At 34.3% G+C, this 20,354-nt stretch overlaps 1 protein-coding gene across 2 annotated transcripts; it reads right to left on the bottom strand.

The window, feature by feature from the left end:
• Positions 1 to 323: 323 nt before the first annotated feature.
• LOC121991780 (elongation factor P-like) lies at positions 324 to 19,113 on the bottom strand. 2 transcript variants are annotated; one of them, XM_042545811.1, is made up of 11 exons: positions 18,805 to 19,113; positions 16,501 to 16,531; positions 16,392 to 16,405; positions 16,243 to 16,293; positions 11,820 to 11,889; positions 10,271 to 10,337; positions 10,130 to 10,200; positions 7,932 to 8,055; positions 3,851 to 3,890; positions 874 to 941; positions 324 to 646 (listed from the first exon to the last, which is right to left on the bottom strand). In XM_042545811.1, exons 1-11 carry the CDS (start codon positions 18,991 to 18,993, stop codon positions 640 to 642), a joined length of 732 nt encoding a protein of 243 aa, XP_042401745.1. In that variant the 5' UTR covers positions 18,994 to 19,113; the 3' UTR covers positions 324 to 639. The 2 variants fall into 2 exon arrangements, with proteins under 2 accessions (XP_042401745.1, XP_042401746.1); XM_042545812.1 differs by having other exon boundaries at positions 10,130 to 10,197; positions 18,805 to 19,111.
• Between the last annotated feature and the right edge of the window lie 1,241 nt (positions 19,114 to 20,354).

The raw sequence follows: 20,354 nt of genomic DNA, 5'->3' as shown, positions 1-20,354 counted from the left end.
GCAGGTGGATTTATAGGCATGATAAGCATACAGACTCATCACTGATAAAACAAAACCTGTAGATCAGGGATACCATCCCAACCTCAGCTGGTAGCCGGGCAGTAGTGTTTGGACAAACAGGCAAGGCAAAGAAGATATATGACTTCTTCAGGAGTGTCAGTCCAAGAAAAGCATGGGCAGGCACAGTGAAAGAGTTACATGCAGCTAAGTCATGCTTTCATAATATGGTCCTTCGAAGACATGAATAGTCCTTGACCAACATTATATATTATACTCATCATCTACACATTTTACCGTTCATTTAAAAAAAAAAAGAATCTGTATTACTTTCAAGTTTCAAATAAAACTGATTGCAAGAATTTAAAGTACATTTTCCCTTTGAAAGTGGACTAAAAGGCACCCCTTTGGGTATAGCTCATAAGACTCCATAATGATGTGGAGTAATGAGCAGATTACATTATTTATTGAAGCATTTTTAATCAGCAATATCGACACTTTGTTCGTCAAACTACATGGAACTCTAAAAGGAAAAAATAATAAACTCGTCTAATGGAAAATAATTAAGATATTTGCGGTAGCCAGTGTTACAATACTAAACAAAAAGGCTCAGGTGTAGAGTTCCACCTGGAGATGCGACTCTTATGCCCTGGCAATAAGATCAAAAGAGTTACAATACAACTAGAATGCTTTCAAGTAGGAAAGATGTAAAATTAGGCATCCTAACAGTGACTTTAGAGAGGTATTATTAAATCGGAAGCTCGCAGACAAATGCTTTCAATTGCATGACCAGTAAAAGTGTCTCATTAACAAGGAAAAAGTATATGGACATGGCTTGCAATTCTGAATTATATATAAAGAAAGAATTTAACTAACCTGGTAATGTATGAGTCATCAGTGGTATTGACCATGATCTCTTGGCCAATGTCAATGAAGGGAGGTGCCTAGGAATTACAATAGAAGACCAATGTTACTACGCTAAAAAGTAAATAGACTTGTTGCTGAGTGAAAAATATAAGAGAATTATAAAGCAACTAAACGTCAACCGTAGAAAATGGCCATCAATCATAAGAGAAAATAGAGAAGTGATGTAATCAAGCAATTGAAAATGTTTCAGTGTAACAGACGTCTTATAGATAGCAATTAATAGTGCTAGGAATGAACCTGATATGGTCCTCATTTTAAATCCCAAATGTTATTTGCCATGTCTTAAGAAGGAAAACATTAAAGAATAACATACTCGCATGATATCTCTAAATTCTGAGAGCTAAAAATGGTTCCGGTAATAAATGTTAAACTCTATGGGTCATAAATAATTAAATAGTCTACAATTAAATTGTTTTTCATCAATAATTTTTTGGGCTGACGGATTTTAATAGGTGATTTGGCAGTCAAGCGGTGAGCTAAGATATATCAATGTTTTAAGTTTTACTTCAACATTTGCAATGAATTTATTTTTCCTCTAGTGCAAAGCAGACCTAAGAATGCTGGCCGAATAAACCTCCATGAGCGCTTCCTGATTTATCTGATGATCGATGGAAAACTTTTGTGAGGCTAGGCCAGTCACACCGAAACAGTATCGTTCCAACTAAAGACAAAAGCTCTGGCTCGAGATTTTGAACCTTGAACACAACACAAATTTCCAAATCTTCTGCTAGTCTATCATTGGAGAGAACCGGAAGGAGAGGCTAGCGCCACTAATTATAGACGAACTCACTGCACACATTCAAGACTGTGGTGCATGTTGTTTGTAGATGATATTGCTTTGGTAGATGAGACATGTGAAGGAGTAAATGCTAAACTAGAATCTTGGCAGGAAACGCTAAAAGGGAAAAGTTTTAGACTTAGTAGAATAAAGACAAAATAGATGGAATTTAAGTTTAGCAATATTAAACGTAATGAGACAATTATTAAAATAAGAGATAACAAGTTGGCTGAAACCAAGAGTTTTAAATATTTATGATCATTTTTGCAAAACGATGGAGAGATTGAGAGAGATGTCTTACATAGAATACAAGCAGGATGGTTGAAAAGGAGGAGAGCGTTGGATGTTTTATGTGATGGTAAAGTATCTCTAAAACTTAAAAAAAAATTATATAAAATGACAATTAGACCTACTATGTTATATGGAATTGAATGTTGGACACTCAACCACATGAGCAGAAGATGAGAGTTGCAGAGAAGACGATGTTAAGATGGATGTGTGGACATACGAGGATGAACAGAATAAGAAATGAGAGCATTAGAGAGAAAATCAAAGCTGCATCTATTGAAGAAAAACTCCAAGATACACATTTAAGATGGTACGGGCATGTACTTAGACGACCAATAAATGCTCAACTTAGACGATGTGAAACTATGACAAACACGCATATCAAACAAGGAAAAGGAAAATCAAAAAAGACTTGGTTAGTAATAATAAAATAAGATAAAATTTATTTAAGTATAGATGATGATATAGTAGGAGATAGAACTCCATGACGTAAAAGAATCCATATAGCTAACCCCACCTAATGGGATAAGGTTTGGTTGTTATTGTTATAAGTTCATGAGTTCAAACTACAGTAGTACGAAAAGATAGGGTAGAGAATATGGAAGAGGGAAAAAGTTATGGGTTGGATAATAAGAAGAGGAAAAAGGAAAGAAGGAAGAGGAAGAGGCAACTTTCTCTACCTTAAATGTTTTTTTTTTGGTAGTGGGAATAGTGATGATGTATTATCTTTCAGTAGGTAATAATACACCTGTTAGATAACGTTTATTTAGTCCCTATATCCGCATCAAAAATTTCATGTTCCCAGATTTCATAAATCACATACTTCACATCTATATCCATATTCATGTTAGATACTTGAGCACAAATCAGAGTAACATTGGTGGATATAATTAAGATGTTTACAATTATGGTGATGCAATAAAAATATATCATATCAAATGATGGAAAGCTCAAGTTGATTGTTGAGTTTCAGAACCTAGGGGCTTAGCCTAGTGCCTTTGATAGCAAAAAGTGCAAAACTTCCTGGTGCATTACTAGTAAGAATTGAGGTGATCATTTTGGAGTTTTGGTGGCAGTCCACTGCTGCTTCCTTGGTCCTTCGAAATTTTAAATAGGAAAGTACAAATTGACAGTAGCTCAATCACAAGGATTGATGGTTCAGATGCTATGACAATGACTTAACATTGGTTTTAATGTTAATTTGTTTCAAAATAAGCTGTCCTTTGTTCAATATTTTAATCTAGAATTCAGCAACTAGTATCCAGTGATCTACAAATTCACAAGTGCTTTACTCCATAGAACATTCTTGTACTTGCATCATAATCATTAGGTTGTTAAAGAATATCTAGTTGTCAGTTAAACATGTGGTTAAAGGCGATTTGCTCACCCCCAACGCACCCGCCAACCCGTCCCTAGGCCAACACAGAGGAGATAAATCATGGGTGGCTACTAGCCATTAGTGCAGGTGGCCTAGGCATAGGGGAAGGCATGTTCGGATGTTTTGACCCCAAAATCTCATGTTGCAACACCCTATGTTTCAACCACTGCACCACCCCGAGGGGACTAGTTGTCAGTTAAACATGTCAACTACATTCATAGCAATTTGCGAAGTTAAATTGTACTCATCCAAAGAAAAAACATCGCTCCTTTTCACTTTACCTATAAAACAAGCTAAGTCTTGTAAATATATTATCATCAGCTCTAAAGTTTATAAAGAAAAAAGAAAACAGCTTCTATAATCCGATACATCTTAAATATAATAATAATTAAGAATTGCATATCAAAGATGCATGAGAGCTATAAGAGAATCAAGAACATGATAGAGGTACATAAACTCTTCAAGTAAAATAACAAACTTACAAGCACTGTAAGGCCATTATCTATTACAACCCTTTTGTACCTGCATTTAAAAGCAATTTAGGAACTTGTCAGACATACAGAAAGTAAATATGTTAAAAGTAAGGAGACACTGATTGCCCTAGAATTTCAATAGTCAATGCCTCAAATTTTATTATTTCTGTCCAAATGGCTCCTGCAGTTTCAATATTGTCAAAATGACCCTAGAATTTACAAATCTTAGTTTAATCCACACCCTAACCAGGCTTTGTAAGGTACAGGCCTAAAGGGACTAGAATTTGTGAAGTGTTGGATGCGGGTGCAGTATGACAACATTGAACTCTTAAACTTTGTTTCCTGTAAAGGAGGGCACACCTAGAGAAAGAAAGAGGGCAACAAAAAAACATTACAGAAAAAAATGATTGTGAAATATTTTCCATCCAGTCATTTTCGTTCATGGAAGGAAAGCAAGAAGCAACAAAACTTTATTTGTCAAAGATACAACAATAGCATCCGAGCCTTCTACTAGATGGGTTGGCTATATAGATCCTCCTACATCATTGAATTCTATCCTTTACAATATCATTATTATATATTTAAATAAACTTTATCTTATTTTATCGTTGGTGCTAACTAAGTCTTTTTTGTTCTTCCTATTTCTTTATCAAAGATAAAAAAACATAAATCAAATATAGATTTGAAAAAGATTTTTCTTTTTGAATCTTTTGGTTTAACTTCCACATATGAAACACGCCCTAAGAGGTATTAGGCAAAGCAACAGTAACCTCTTGTGGACAAAGTGATAATATTGAGTCCATGAGGTGAAATAAAACTTTTGCCTAAAAAAAATCCTTTGGAAAACAGGCTAGAGATAAGAGAAGCATACAGTAAACAGAGAAGAGCAAAACAAGTAGTGGTTAGTGAAAATGTATAACAAAGTGCAAATATAATGCTTGTATATAACATTGTTCAGTGTATGTGAATTTTGTTAGGATGTGATCCACAGAAGTATGTTACTAAACTTGTTAGGACAAAATTTTGGACTAAGAGTGCTATGATTTCATTAAGGTTGAATTTGGAACCTACCACATAGTAAACTACAAAACAAAAACTAGAAGAGGTGTGCACAAAGTTATGGACCAAAAGATTTATGATCTAAGCCTTAAACTTTGAGCTCAAATTTCAAATAAACTTGAAATTGCTTCAAATTCTCCATCACATATTCATGCAGCACTAGTTAATCAAATAGTTTTGTGCAGCCAAAGCAAGAAAAGGTTAAGAAATATGAATATGATTCAGGTCAGGCTGTTTTATAGAAGCAAGCATAATTCATTGTTTAACAATCAAAGAGAAAGTTAGGAGACCAAGGACGAATATACATCATTAATCAAATACAAAGGCATGTTCTAATTATTTAAAAGAAAACAAATAGATAAAGAACTGTTGTCAAATAGCAGGAGGGAAGATGAAGTTGATGGACTGTATGTCACAGAGAGCATGGAGCATTTCAACGAATAAGAGTTGTCATGTTAAAACCTCAAAATGATGGCAAGCCATAAAAGGTCAAGAACAACTTGCAATAAAAAAAAACAGCTTGGTACAAAAGTTCCGGTCCCAAGGAAGAATCGGACTACATTGGATCTATTGTGCATAGCCTTAACCTGTATTGCAATAGGTTGTTTCCACGACTCGAACCCATGACCTTCAGGTCACATGGCAGCAACTTTACCATTGCACCAAGGCTCCCCTTCAACAACTTGCAATAAAGGGTATAAAATCAAAGGTGGCTAATGAATTTAGAGAAGCAACATAAGATAAACAAGAATGATATATATATATATATTAAAACCATTTGTCATTATGGATTAGCATATTAAAAAACCAAACTAAAGATTCTGCTTTGCCATCCAACTTGCATTATAGTAATCTTAGCCTACTTTACTGATATGAAACAGAGAACCTTAAGGCAATTAGTTTCACGTAACTCAAGCTAGATCAACACCCCAACTTAAAAGTAATGTTTAAGCCCTTGGCTAACATTTATATTCTGTTTCTCCATCAAACTTACATTATATTGCATCATAGAATTCTTTGCTAAAATGTAGCAGTGTGCTTCAAGGGCTGGAGGCAGGGGCAGAGATAGGATCTTGGTTCAGTGCAGGCGCAAACAAATTTTAGCATCACAAAATAATTATCTTACAACTGTTGTTTTCAAGTCTTCATATTTTGAAACCTTTGTACAATAATTCCATTATCAACTCTTAGAAATATATTTTTTCTACATAAACAATAAAACTATCATTCATCCAATCATCACCGATATGTCTTTCACAATTCTCATTACATAAACATTTTCTCTAGACTGGGAACTGATCATTTATGTATTAAGCCCTTGGATGGACCCAGTGAGTCCTCTTAATGGTCCATTCGCAAGCTACGAAGCAGAAATCACAAAGTTGACCTAACACTAGTTAATATATGAGTGCTTGGATCACTATCTCGCTACATTGCCACGAAGGGGGCTGCCTTCTACCATATATATTTCATCGGATAACGTTGGGCTGCCCCTCACCTCAAAGATCTCTCTCGTCCTGCTCCTCAAAAGAAGAATACCAGCGAACCTAGTAAAGTTATGGAAGTAAACAGTTCAAACACCAGAATTCTCCTTCGCTGCAATTTCCTAAATTGGATATGAAGTCATATAACATTTTTGAACTCCTTTCCCCAAAGTTGGGATTGGATTGGATCTCTTCCTCACAAAAATATACATTTAAGGAATGAGGAGGGATAGAAGAGAGATCATCACCTGGCTTCACCACTAAATAACCAGCTGTGTATGGAACATGCACATCACCTATTAGTAATGTCTCAATATCGGCAACAATGAATGGATGTTTCTTACACGTATTTTTGAGGGTTATCATGTATTTAGAAATACGACACTTTTGATTCGCAAGTGTGGTAGATCACCAGGTTCCACACAATTATCCCAAACCTTTTTCATCATGAGTTTGATTTCATCATCGTACAGCTTTTGACACTCCACATATGATTGAATAGATTTTTTATTGAAGTAGAAATGGATTAGAACACTCTTTATCTGAATCCTGATACTTCTCTACTTCAATTCTCACCAATTCAGAAAGATAGATTCTCCTAAACAACCCTTAAATCAATGGCATCCTCCTTTGAATCAATCCAACAAAAGGTGATATCACTCATCCCAAATGGCCTAGTGTCACCGGCCCCATGGCAAGATAGTAAATCATGGTACAGAGGCCTCCTAGATGGGAGGGAACCCAAGGCGGCAAATCTGCCACCCAAGTACCAACTACACTACACCCATGGGGGCCATCCTCCTTTGAATCAAGGAGTGGAATGACATTGCCCAAAGTACACAACCCAGTGTGCCCATGTTAGCTCCGCCCATGGCTGGAGGCAATTAGTTTCATTTAATTATAGCCAGATCAAAATACCAACTTAAAGTAATTTTAAGCCTTCAACTAACATTTATATACCCTCCCAACTAGGAATGTTTTGCCAATGTTGTTATCCTAGTACTTAGAGATATGTACAAGAAAAATTAAACACATATTAGCAACCATTATTTGAAGTGATGTAATGTGTTACTTCAATGGCTCCACTAAATTCTCACCTTCGAAGATTAATGATTTTTAGTTTATTGGCAGTGGCTTTCTTCACTCTTATGAACATAGTGACTTTTCTCATTCTCCCTTTCTTTGCTCCTACCTTTTTTTTTCTATTATTTCTTGTGGTTGTTTGTCCAACCCTTTTTTATCCTCTTTTATATTAATTTCACCTTCCTAGTCAACCGAGCTCGCAATTCTTTTCTATTACCCCAAAAATGATAATATAAAAGAGGTAAAAACGCACAAATATTCCTAGCATGACAACAAAATAAATATAATTAAAAATAATAAAAATAATGAATTTTCAATCAAATAAAGAAAGTCATACTTGTGGCTCGAATATAACTATAGCAAACACATGTTGAAAGTTAAAAAACAAACACAGGAACTTTGAATAGAGAAATTCAAGTTGAGGATGATGGAATAAAAGCTTATGGCACATAAGAACAACTTACTGAGGAGAAGCTGTTAGCCCTTTAGCATTAGGCTGTGCTTCAACAACTTTGCATTTTACACGAAGAGGAACTGATGCAGACATTAATTTGTTATCATAATACTGCAGTGTCACCTCCATGTCTTCTGCTTGTTTGGAGAAGAGAAATAACCAACATCAAAAATTATGCATTAATATGCTTAAAAGCACATGAGAAAAAGAAATAGATCCAATAAACTGTACATGCAATTAAAGAGAACCAAATTTACTTACCATCTGAAGAAATTGAAAAAAAAAATGCATGAATAACAAAATGAAGTGCTTACGAGAGAGAAACTAATAAGGAAATAATAACAGGTGATTCTTCAAATATAGAGGTTGGTTCCACGAAAATAATCATTAAGCAAAAAAATCAATCCCTCACAAAATCTAGATTTTTTTTTTCTAAGCAGAAAGATAAGAGAATGCTGTTATATCAGTCATAAAAAGTTATAGATTAGCAACCAAACTTGAATGCCTTGCAAACATTATTCTTTAACATTTTTTTTTCAGTGCGTTTTTTAAGAAGCATATACAGCCCTCCCAGCAGAAGCAACACTGTCATATTGAAACAGCTCATACACAATCAAACTCAGTTGCTGTGCATAATTGATATCTGTGCTAAAAAAACCCTGTTATACAATTGAACTTTGATGGATGAATAATGGGAATGAAAAATCTTTTAAAAATATAACAAATTATCATCTTCCAATTTTCTTACAGGCTTATGTTTCATGGGTAGCATTTACCCAGGATTAAATCAGTTCAATCAACAAACTAAATTGAATAAAGTCAAAAACCAATTATTTTATTAGAAGGCTTTGGAACCAAACCGAATTGGAGTTTGAAATCAAACCAATCAGTTCAGCTTCATTTGATAAATAAAACATATGTAAATTCAAAGGAAATTTTTTCCTACCAATATCTAAAAGAAGATAGGCCAAATCTGTGGAAAAATTACAAAGATAACAAATTATTGAATTATTTAATAATAAAAAACTTTATTAGTTTGGTTCTCTTAGATATGCAATTGCTATAAGCCAAATTAAACTGAAATTTTGTATGAATTCTTCTCTATCAAAAGTTAAAACAACCTAAGTTTGTCCAATTTCACAATTAAAGAATCTGAGACCAAACCTGGGAGTCTTGAGGCAAATGTGCAAAAAGTTATAATTATTGTCAGTCAAAATTCGTTCACTGTACAAATTCTCCAAGTCATAAAATAAAATAACTCCATCTCCACATCGAATAAGTAGTCTCTCCTTGTTCACCAAACACAATAGAGTAAGATTTTTTCTAGTATTGCCATTTGGATAATGGTACCTTAAACCTATTAGCAGTTAAAACAATCGTTTGCAATCCATCTTTAAAATATTAACCATCTCAGTTTCTTTATTCATAGAATATGTCTTTGCCATGTTTTTTATTGTTAGCCAATCTAGAAGTTCTAAAGTTCTAAGATTAAATTACCTTAAGAAAGTTTCTCTTCAACTAGGTATTAATTGCTAGAGTAAATGCACCTCATTGAGCTCAAGAAAGTAATTCTTGGCCATCTTTAATTTCCAACATTTTTTTATTGTCAATTGAAGTTTCTATAGAGCTTAGTCACAAAAAATTCTTTCTGGAAATATGTTTAATAATACATTAATAGAAATTTTATCAATTACTAGACAGATCAATTAGGTTATGATGTTAATTCTTGTTGCACACACAAGAGACAGATTTTTTGTTTCACGCCCAAGAGCAGATACATTACCTCTCAAGGAACACCAGCAATTTTGGCAAGCATTGAGGCATTAGACCTTGAATATGCAAATCAATGGAGAAGTGATTATAATAATATCTTAGGACATGCAGCTTAAGATTATGGTCCAAGATTCCGTTTACGGTTTTTCACTCATTTGGTCAATATTCTGATTCCGAATTTGTACATGTACATCGCATATAACATGCAAAACTGATTACCAATTTTGTATGGGTGAGTACAGTCACACTAAATTAGAATAGGAAACATACATGAAATTTTTGCTCCTGAAGGCTCAGATGAAATTAGGAGTAGACGATGGAGACACTCCCTTTATATAAAGAAAAAGAAGATAGGCGGAAAAATGTAAGAAAGAGAATGCACTTGCAGGACATGACAATGTTAATTTGGTTTGTTTTGATGATTTTTTTTATTACCTTTAAGATAGGCAGCAGCTTTGCCAAACATTTCTTTCTGCACTTCCACTTGCTCAAATGTGCTCGGCCTACTTAAATACAGGTTCATTATTTTTAACAAATAATAATTCTTGAAACAAATGTACAACAACAATGACTCACTCCATAAGCGTTACTAAATTGCCTTCTTGATACAAGAATGTGAATGACTTTTCCTCAACAAAGACACCTGTGCAACATGAAAAGTGTAGAAACTAATACTGGATGTAGAATTTTGTGCAACATTGTCAAATTATCAGTAAGATGAATATTCCGTTTCTATAAGCAATAAAAGCAAAAAATGACTTTGCTAAGCTCATAATATGCAGATATTGTCAGTACTGATATGGCTACAAAAATTCAATTGTGACATTTCACCTGCTTCGGACAATATTAGATATCTATAATATTTTAAATTCCAAAATTTTATTACAATCTAATTATTATTATTTAATTAAAGTAGATAAATATATGATACATCAATCATTTATGATAATAACTTAGATTTAAACAACATAATAAGTAATTATTATGTAGTGACAATCTGCAACAAGTTCACCAATAAATTAAAATTGCCTTCTCGACTTAGAAAATAATACCATCTTCAACACAGATCCATACTTATCTAGAACTACCTGCCACTAGTAGATATCCTATATATGGACATTAAGTGTATTAAATGGCTTATACACAGAGCAGGTGCACTTTCAAACTTATTTGGTTAAAATCCCCATAAAAATCAACCAATGATGGCCTTTCTTGCTTTGACAATAATAATTAGGCACGATAAGAAAATCTATGCAAGGCATAAGGTGATCAACATTCAACTTCAATCCATAACTTCATATTGGATATTCGCAAAAGACAATAAATATTTTCCTTGATATTCTATATTCGGGTATCAAGGAGACCATTAAGTCATCCAAATCTTAAATTTTACTGCAGCCGATACCATCAGCCTTTCCTCATTTTCAGAGAAAAAGTATGAATAGTACTATGTGTAGATCAATCCTTGTGGAGAAGACTTATTGAAGTAAACATAGTGATGGGGACAACCTTTTTTTATAGCGCAGAAATAAAGATTCCAAAGCCTAATTTTTAATTTGGCCTACTTTGAAAAATGACGACCTTATTTAGAAATACTGTAAAATTGTTAAGGTTTGAAAGTCGAAGAGTGAGTGATAAAGACCAACCATTCCAATGTTTTTTAATTTCCAATGTTTGAGAAATTGAACCGTCAATTATGAGTCTTTAAAAGTCTTTATGAGACCTTAATGTTTTCTATATTAAAGAGTCCATCTAATAGCATCAATGTGTTGCTATATTGCTGGAATACAAGATACAAAGTGAGTTTTAACAATTTTTGCAGATCGTCTGATGTAATTCCCCTACAATGTGATGCCTAGGATTCCTTAGGTGTGATGTCTAAGTTTCTATAACCTTTCTACACTTCATTACTCCAAATTTCAAATTCCTACTCTACAAAACCATCAAACAAACAAGCTCTCTTTTTAAATTCCTATTCCACAAACATATGAACAATCAATCTCTTTTCTTGTGTTGCAAGATGCATGTGTTGCACCACATAGAAGATGCATAAGAGTACTAAATCAAAAGATCAATAATCATCCACACTGATATGCTGACTGTTTAGGAAACGTTGAATGCATACTCTCAATTGCTTCATCAGTGCGAAATCTTTCTGTTACTTTGTTCCCAGTATCAACATCTCGAAGTTCCACCTGTAGAATATTGATGGTTTAAATCAGAATGGAAATAAGTCAGTGACAATTATGGATTAATCAGAAAGTCAACAGAGCCAAAGATGATCAAGCTACAGCTGATGGAAGTGTAAATTGGTTAAACTTTGAATCAACACAATATTGATATTAATTTCTTACAACAGATAGGTTATATCTTGATTTCCTATTTTCTATTCACAGTATCAATCAGTCCTAAAGTAACAAAAATTTGAAATGGTGCAATCTGACCCCACCTAGTGGGATAAGGCTTGGTTATTGTTGTGCAGGAAAAACTAAACCACATTAACTTAAATTTACTTGTACATTAGCTTCAAGTGCAAATTTCTTAAGCATCATTCAAAATGGAAAACAGATGTTTCAGCATTCTAACGTCATAATACATCTTTGTCCAATGTAAATATCTAGGAAGACACTAAGAAGGTTAATGAAATCAAGACAATGACACCAGAAGTAGCAAAGGTGATATAAAAGTGTTTGACAAGGACAAGCAGTGTTAAATACCGAAAATTTGTCTAAAATCTTTCCACATCTTTAAAAAATATAGATTTTTTTAAAATAAACAATAAAATAAGTTGAACTGGACAAATGAATTTAATTAGAGCATCAAGTTGAAGTCGAATTACGTTCGGATTGAATCTATCGGGTAGGCATGGTGACTAGAGTCACACAGGTTTGAATTGGAGTCAATTTGGATTTGTTTTGGCTAATTTATGGCTGAACTAAATTTTAAGTGGGAATACCCTAATTCAAACCGGTTAAGAATTTTTTTGAGGAGTTATATTCAGTCTCCTCTTTTCCCTCTCTCCCACTCACACACACACATGAAGCCACCTACGCACGCTGACATCGCCGGTCACCATTGTTAGAGTGTATACTAAAAGCCTAGCTTTTGTAAACATTTATTTTTGAAATAAAAGAATCACATTGGTCAAATGTCTATATTTTTTTTTTTGTTAAATATAGTTGTTCAATTAATTTATATTATAGATAACATGGTGTGTGGTATCACACACACAGAAGATCATGTTATCAGTTCTTTATAAATTATAAACAGTTGCTCACGACTAAGATGGAAAGGAACAAATCATTGGAATAGTCGTAGTGTAATTAGGTATTAGTTTATCTTGACTAATAAATTACACTAGTACATTCTAAGTGTATTGAGTAGGACCATTTTAGGTAAGTTCTTTTTATACTGACTTAATAAAAGAACTAGATCTTAGTTATTATGGAAGTGTGTGCTCTTAATCCTAATATAATAACAAGCATATATATTTAGTATTTATTTTTTTAACTTATCAAAGGGTGAGATTTAGTTTGATAAATCAATAGGGCCGATAAGTTGGGAAATGATATTACTTGTAGTGTGTGTTGTTGATTATAGAAGAAAACTGTATCCTAGTAATCTAGGTTGAGAATGCCCCCAAGAGGAACTCATAAGGATTGTCATATTAAACCCTACAGGTGGACTTAGTCCGACATGATAATGAGGTTGAGTGGTACTACTCTTGGACTAAGACATTAATTATAGTGAGTTGTCAGTAACTCAATTAAATTAATGGACATTCGATATCTTAAACACAAGGAGACTAACACACTCATGATAAGAAGAAGCCCATAATGTAATTTGGGATTGGTACGGTAGTGCAATAATAACTCTCTAATAGCCCATAATGTAATTTGGGATTGATGAACTTGAGTTGTGTGTTCAGGGCGAACACGGGATACTCAAGCTCATCGGAAGACCAAAACCAATTTCTCCTCTAGGTCCCTGTCGTATCTTCATTAAAGTCTCAAGTCCATCCAAATAAAAGCTCTTCTTGGTGTCCAAGAGGGGGTCGGCCCATGGCTTGGTGACCAAGCCAAAGGGGTCGGCCAATCTCCTTCACAAAGTAGTCGGCCCTTTGCTTGGTGTCCAAGCAAAGAAGGGTCGACCATGATATGTCAAATTAGGAGGGTGTTTTGAATTTTTAAAATCCTCTCTTTGTAGAAAACTATAAGTTTTAAAAGAGAGTTTTTAAAATATAAAACTTTCCTTATTTGAATTAAGTCACATGGTTTAAAAGAAAGTTTAAAAGTTTTAAAACTTTCCTTTTTTAACCATCCTCGTGGTTTTAGAAAAAAGGAAGAGAAGTTTTAAATTTTAAATCTTTTAATTTTGTAACCATGGTTAAAAAAGGAAATTTTAAAAGAGAATTTTTAAATTTTAAAACATGGTTTTAATTTTTAAAAAACTTTTTTTTTTAACATTCACTTTAAGAAGTTAAAAGAGAACTTGTAAAATTTTATAAGAGTTTTTTCTTTGCTTATAATATTTTTACAAAGGTTATTTCTTTCCTTTTATTGTGGCCGGCCACCCTTGCTTGGTGCCCAAGCAAGGGGCCGGCCAATCAAGCCAATCAATCCATGTTTGGTGATTGAATCAATCAAGAGGAAAGAAAAGGAAAAATAAAAAAGAAAAAGAAAAAACAAGAGGAAGATTTTAATTTTTGTAAAAAGTCTTCCCTTATTTGCCTTGGGCAAGTAATATAAAAGAAGGGGAGGGGAGGGGAGGGCTCATGAGATAACAATTCTTATTCTCTTGTTGGTGCTCCTCTTGTGGTCGGCCCTCTCCCCTCTTCCTTTCCCCTTGCTCTCTTTTCCTTAGTGGTGGTGGTGGCCGGATTTTAGAGAAGCAGGAAAAAGGCTTTGGGTGGTGTTCATCTTGGAGGATCGTCGCCCACACGACGTCCAAGGCGAGGCGAGGAATACGGCAGAAGATCTTGAGTTCATTAGCATACAAAGAGGAGGTATAACTAGTAATTTTCTTCCGTATCATGCTAGTTATTTTTCTTTGTATGAATTCCAAACACAAGAGGCATTAGATTCTAGTTTTTCGAATTTGTTATTCGAGTTTGTGTTTTTTTTTTTGTTTTTCGAATTTGTGATTCGATTGTTCCTTTTGGTTAAACCTAGAGTTATATAAGGAAATTAAATATTAACTTTCCTTAAAAGGCTTTGTCTAGGAAGTAGTGGTTGCTCCCATATCTAAGAAGGTCTAGTACCTCACCATGTTTAACCTGGAAGCGAATTTTGGAAATTAATATTTAATTGAATTTATAACGTAGGTGGATTTAGATCAATAGTGTTAAGTTCTGCTTGCAATCCAAGTCTGAACCATTAAGAACAGATAAGTTAAATTTAGAATCAATAATGTTAAGTTTCGTTTGCGATTCCTAATTTAACTTCTAAAGAACACAATAGGTTGTTTAGGAAAGGTTCGGTACAAAATTTTTGTACAGTGGAACTGGTACGATCTTCCTAGGACCAACCAACAACCATCTTCTGCCATTGACCCCTCTCCAGCCTCCTCTTCCTCTCCTTCTATCATACCAATACAATTACTAAATATTTCTTCTTTCTCCGTAACCTAGAAAAATGGTTGTGTAGAAGAACTCTAAGCACAAGCCCTTATTTTGAATCTGCTACCTTCATGCAAGTGTTGCGAAGCACATACATCCTCCAATACCCAACTTGGCCAACACTTGAAGCTAATAGGTGTTGTTATACTTGAACCCTTGCATATTTTTTCTTGTTAAAGTTGTGGGTTCTATCTTTGGGATATTGCTCCAGGGAAAATGCAAGCTGTCAAGTAACAACTTTAAGGGTGTGAACAATATTGCAAGGAGTAAGTCATGTGGATAAGTCCGTTGCAAATTTCTATCTTAAGTTCTTCACTGTCCTGTTTTTTCTTGTATTTGTGTTAAGTGTTAACTGTGAACTAGTCACTCACTTATCCCAAATTCTAATTCTTTAAAGGAAATTTGACCCATCATGTTACTCTTCCTTAGTGCAAAATGCCATAAACAAGAGCATTGACTAGATAACCACTACAACCAATTTCATTGATCACAAAAGCACTCATCCATAGCTACTACCCATCTACCATATAACCACTTATCCAATACTTCAAAAAGATCCACCAAGGTACAGAATATCAGTCAGGAGTACCAAGGTCATCTAATTGTCTTATAATTATGTTAGGACAGACTAGAAATAATGTTCAATGTGTGGAAACGAAAAAGCAGCTCAATGCAGAATGCTTCTAAGTACTCCACAAGGAATTGGGAAGCCAAACAAATATCTGAAAATCATAAAGATGCTGAGAGATAAGTGATTTGATGACTCTCCTAGGCAAATGAGTGTCAGTGGCGCCTAGCATCCAAGAGTCAATTCATTGTGATTCCAAGGAACACCATCAAACACAATATTCACAGCACAACATGAAATTGCTGCAGAGATGAATCATTATTGTAAAGGACCAAAATTAACAAAGAATCCCAACTTCAATACCTGTATAGTTGCTCCTCCTCTTCCATGTTGTGTATGTTGTGCTTTTAGTACCTATAAAATAATATAAGAGAAGATGTATATATAAATTAAAGAGCAAAATAAAAACATCATCTAGATCAAATATCTAGCAGATTAGCTACCAATGGTACCTGATAAATACGACCTTTTTTGGTGAAGTATGGCAATGAGAACCTCCTGATTAGCAAGATGATAACAAGAAACTTCTAATTGAGAAAAGATGTGGATCAAACTGCAAACCTTTTCTTTGCACGATCTTTCCAGGCCTCACCTGAACACCACCACATCACAATATGTCAGAGCAGCACCTTGATAATAAAAAGATTTTCCTAAAATATTTAAATTATAATTATATTTATAAAACAGATAATTTGATAAAAAAAATCCATCCAACTACAGCTATGTCATTTACAATCATAAAGACTAAGAAAAGATAATCAAAACTAAGGTTAAATTTATAAATTTTCATACCTCAGAAAACCAAGTAATTAAATGAACCAGTTCAATTGTCTTGCTTCACCAAAGAGAGGATCAGATATAAAATTATCAGTTTATCTTGAATTTTAAAATTAAACAACTACAATAGTATGCTATCAATGTTTTTTTTCAAGCAATTTAGTGAAGGAAAAGATTTAATAGAAGGCTTATAGTTTTCCACCCAGTTTTGACTTTATGCAAAATAGACGGTTGAAGCGTCTCCTGTTGGAAGTTATTTCAAGCAGAATATATAATTGATCACTGCAATACTAGTATGCAAGGAGCCATAGCTGAAACATTGAAGGTGAGGAAGAAGCCATAAAAATCAACAGCAAGCATGGTACACAACCACTAAGATAAGTTGCCCCATGCCCCCTAATACTAACTAAACAGGAGAAAAAATTCTTAAAAGCACACAATGAGAAAAATGAAAGAAAGAAGAAACATTTTGAGAAGCAAAAAATATTGGCACCTCGAACATGCTTCTCATGAAAAGCCCTCAAAGAAGTTCACCTCATTAATTACAGATGCATTGGCAGGCAAAATAAGGGGGAGATAATTTCAGTGGCAGCAAAGGTGAAAATATATTAGAATTCTGGAACCAAGATTTCTTGGTGAACAATGAAACTAAGAGTCCAAACTAAAGTAGCGAATTACTAAGGAATGTAGGTGGAACATTGAGACAAAATGAGAAAAGGTAGATAAGAAGAGAAAAATCACAAAGAAATACAGCAAGTTGTTGCAATGATATTTTCATGTCCAAACAATTAGGTGTAAGGGACACAATAATATCAGAGAGCAATTAGATCTAGCTCTAATAAATGATAAAATAAAAATAAAATAAAGGTTGAAATGGTATGGACATGTTCAAAGGCAACCAATAGATCCGGTTAGTAAAGTCAATTAGTGTAAGGCATAGGAGACGAAGGAAGCAAAAGAAAACTATAGTTAGCGAAATAAAATAAAAAACTAATTAATTGATTTGAATACTACTAGCAACAGCCCTCAATAGAATCAAACATATCCCTATAGTCAACTCCAATCCGGGACAGTATAGTTAGATGAGATAATGATAGCAATGACACATCATACAAGTAGCATTAGTCAGACAAAACATTTAGACAGATTTAATTTGGCATTAAAACTATAATTGGTTGTACTAAAACAACAACAAAATCTCTTAAATAAGCTAAAGAAGAAACAATGTAAAATTTGACAAAGGAGAGAATAAAAGATAACTAACAACTTTCTAATCCATTAAAAGGCTTGAGAACCTCCGACAGTTTTCCAGGCATATTGTTAAGAAAATACATTCCAATGCTAGTATTCTAAAACTTCCTTGATATTAATTAGCTCCAAACCACAGATTCAGGTAATTTTATTTTATTGCACTTAAAATAAAGTGACAGCATCGTTCCAGTCATAATCATAGAAGTCAAAACTTTTAGAAATATGTGATCATGGTAGATATAAATTTAGGCAACAACAAGAAAAAAAATGCAATACAAATTCAAGCAGTTGTCTTTAAACGATCTAAGGTTCAAAAGTATTTCCATATGAATGAGCATGAAAATTGTGCCCTAAGTGCAAAAGATTACTCTGCCAACAAAAAGCTAAAATTTTCAGTGAACTAATTTACATGGCTCATTTAGAAAAAATAAAAAAAATAAAAAAAATAGGAGATGCAAATTTGATGGTGATGTTGTTTGCCAGAATTCATTAAAAAACATAATGCAAAATTCGAAACAGTTTCACACCGTATCGAACCAAAAAACTATCTTCTGTTTGAATTAATCATCCATTGACCGATCGGAATGCTCTTAATGTTACCATCATAATTCAGAATCCAAAAAAAAAAAAAGTTGTAACGAGGCCATGAAGATCAGGCCTTCCCTTTATTTTCACGTAAAATGGCATAGCATGCCATCATGAATAAAAAATAATAATAATAATCTGGAATCAGACACGTTCCCCTGCTAATCCAAACTCATCCATTGATTAATTTTCTAGGAAGAAAAAAAAAGGAAAAAGGATCGGAGAGAAAGAGATGGAGGGCGTATGAATTACATCGGTGCCGAGTATTTTAGCGCCTCGGGACTGCAGTGCCGCCCATGGTACAGCCAGGGTGGCGCGATGCAGCGACAGGTTCAATCCATCACGTCTTCGAGTGAGCGTTGTTATGCCGGCGGAGGAGAAGGGTGGAGAAGAGCAGCAGGAGAGAACAGTCTGGAAGAACCGCCTCCGTGCGATCTGCATAGCGAGCGGGCACAGCGTAGTAAAACGCAAGCGCTTTCCCTTTAGCTTTGGATTTAGTTCCGTCTAAAACCCTTTTTGGCCAATTGCCCTAACAACCGTTTTTAGACCCTTTATCGTAATCAGTTTAATTCCTCTGTCTTAAAACACTCTGAGCTCCCCTCTAAAAATATTATATAATCTACAAATCAAAAAGTTTTAATACTTTAGCTCCCCTCTGCGTACTTGCGCTGCGTGAACACCTATAAATTTTTTTGATTTTGATTTATTTTTTATTTAATACTATAACTACATAACCCGTAAATTATAAAAGTAAAATTTGATTAGTATAATCGGGAGTTCAGAAAAACTAAACAAAAATAATATATGTATATATATATAGCACCTATAATTTTTTTTGATTTTGATTTATTTTTTATTTAACACTATAACTACCTAACCCGTAAAGTATAAAAGTAAAATTTGATTAGTATAATCGGGAGTTCAGAAAAAATAAACAAAAAATAATATATATATATAAATCCCGTATGCAATTCTTATAGACATTTGAGTGCTCCATAAATCCAATCAGGCATTAGAGTTGGACACGGAGGGGTTTGATTTGGTGTCCAATCCTCATACCTGATTCTCATTCCCAACTGAGTGTGTAGGGGATCCAGAAGTGATTCAGGTTCTCGGATGTATGTGAGAGTCATGGACGGATATATATACCTTAAATGATAAAACTTAAAAAAAAAAAACATTACACTAACACTATGAAAGAAAAGAATCCGTAGGAAATGGTAAGAGAAATGAAAGAAAAATGAGAATATGATGGAGAGAGAGAAAAATATGCACGGAAGAAGGAAGAAGGAAGAAGGAAGAAGGAAGAAGGAAGAAAGATAGAGGGAAAAGAAAATAAAAATAAAAAAGAAAAAGAAAATCATGAGTGCTCACCTTCACGAGGTCACGCTCTTTGTGAGGTCGTGGCCCTGCTGTGACGCGCGGCCGTCGAAAGGTTGCGGTCTCGCGGTGACGTGTGACCACCACGAGGTTGCGAGCACTTACGGTCGTCGTGAGGTCGCCGCCGTCACACGGTCACTGCAAGATCGCCACCATGCGATCACTGATCGCACTTGCTCAAGGCCACCTCCAGTGGTGCCACTGCCCATGGTAGTCGACCAAGTAGCCACATGAATCATTCGGGGAGAAATTTGGTTTTGAAGGGATCATCGAAGGGAGGAAATTGCTTTCCGGCCAATTGGAGGGAATAAAAAATGGATACACTGACTGATTCTATTAAGTAAACAAAAAGGATGAATTTCTAAATCTGGACATTAGATAGATGTACAAAAGAAAGAAAAATCATCCATCTTTTTTTTAAA

Source organism: Zingiber officinale, chromosome 6B, assembly GCF_018446385.1.
Source record: "Zingiber officinale cultivar Zhangliang chromosome 6B, Zo_v1.1, whole genome shotgun sequence".
Taxonomy (NCBI): Eukaryota; Viridiplantae; Streptophyta; class Magnoliopsida; order Zingiberales; family Zingiberaceae; genus Zingiber; species Zingiber officinale.
The sequence above is the reverse complement of the archived record's forward strand: the minus strand, read 5'-3'. Positions and strand labels throughout refer to the sequence as shown.

What these genes read in the sequence shown, in the direction of transcription:
- LOC121991780 (XM_042545811.1), bottom strand. Translation starts at nt 18,993, where the DNA reads ATGCAGATCGCACGGAGGCGGTTCTTCCAGACTGTTCTCTCCTGCTGC. An exon ending in CACTGATGAAGCAATTGAGA is followed by an intron (nt 10,338 to 11,819) that starts GTATGCATTCAA and finishes CATGTTGCACAG; the next exon opens with GTGTCTTTGTTGAGGAAAAG. An exon ending in GGGCTAACAGCTTCTCCTCA is followed by an intron (nt 3,891 to 7,931) that starts GTAAGTTGTTCT and finishes TTTTAAATGCAG; the next exon opens with GTACAAAAGGGTTGTAATAG.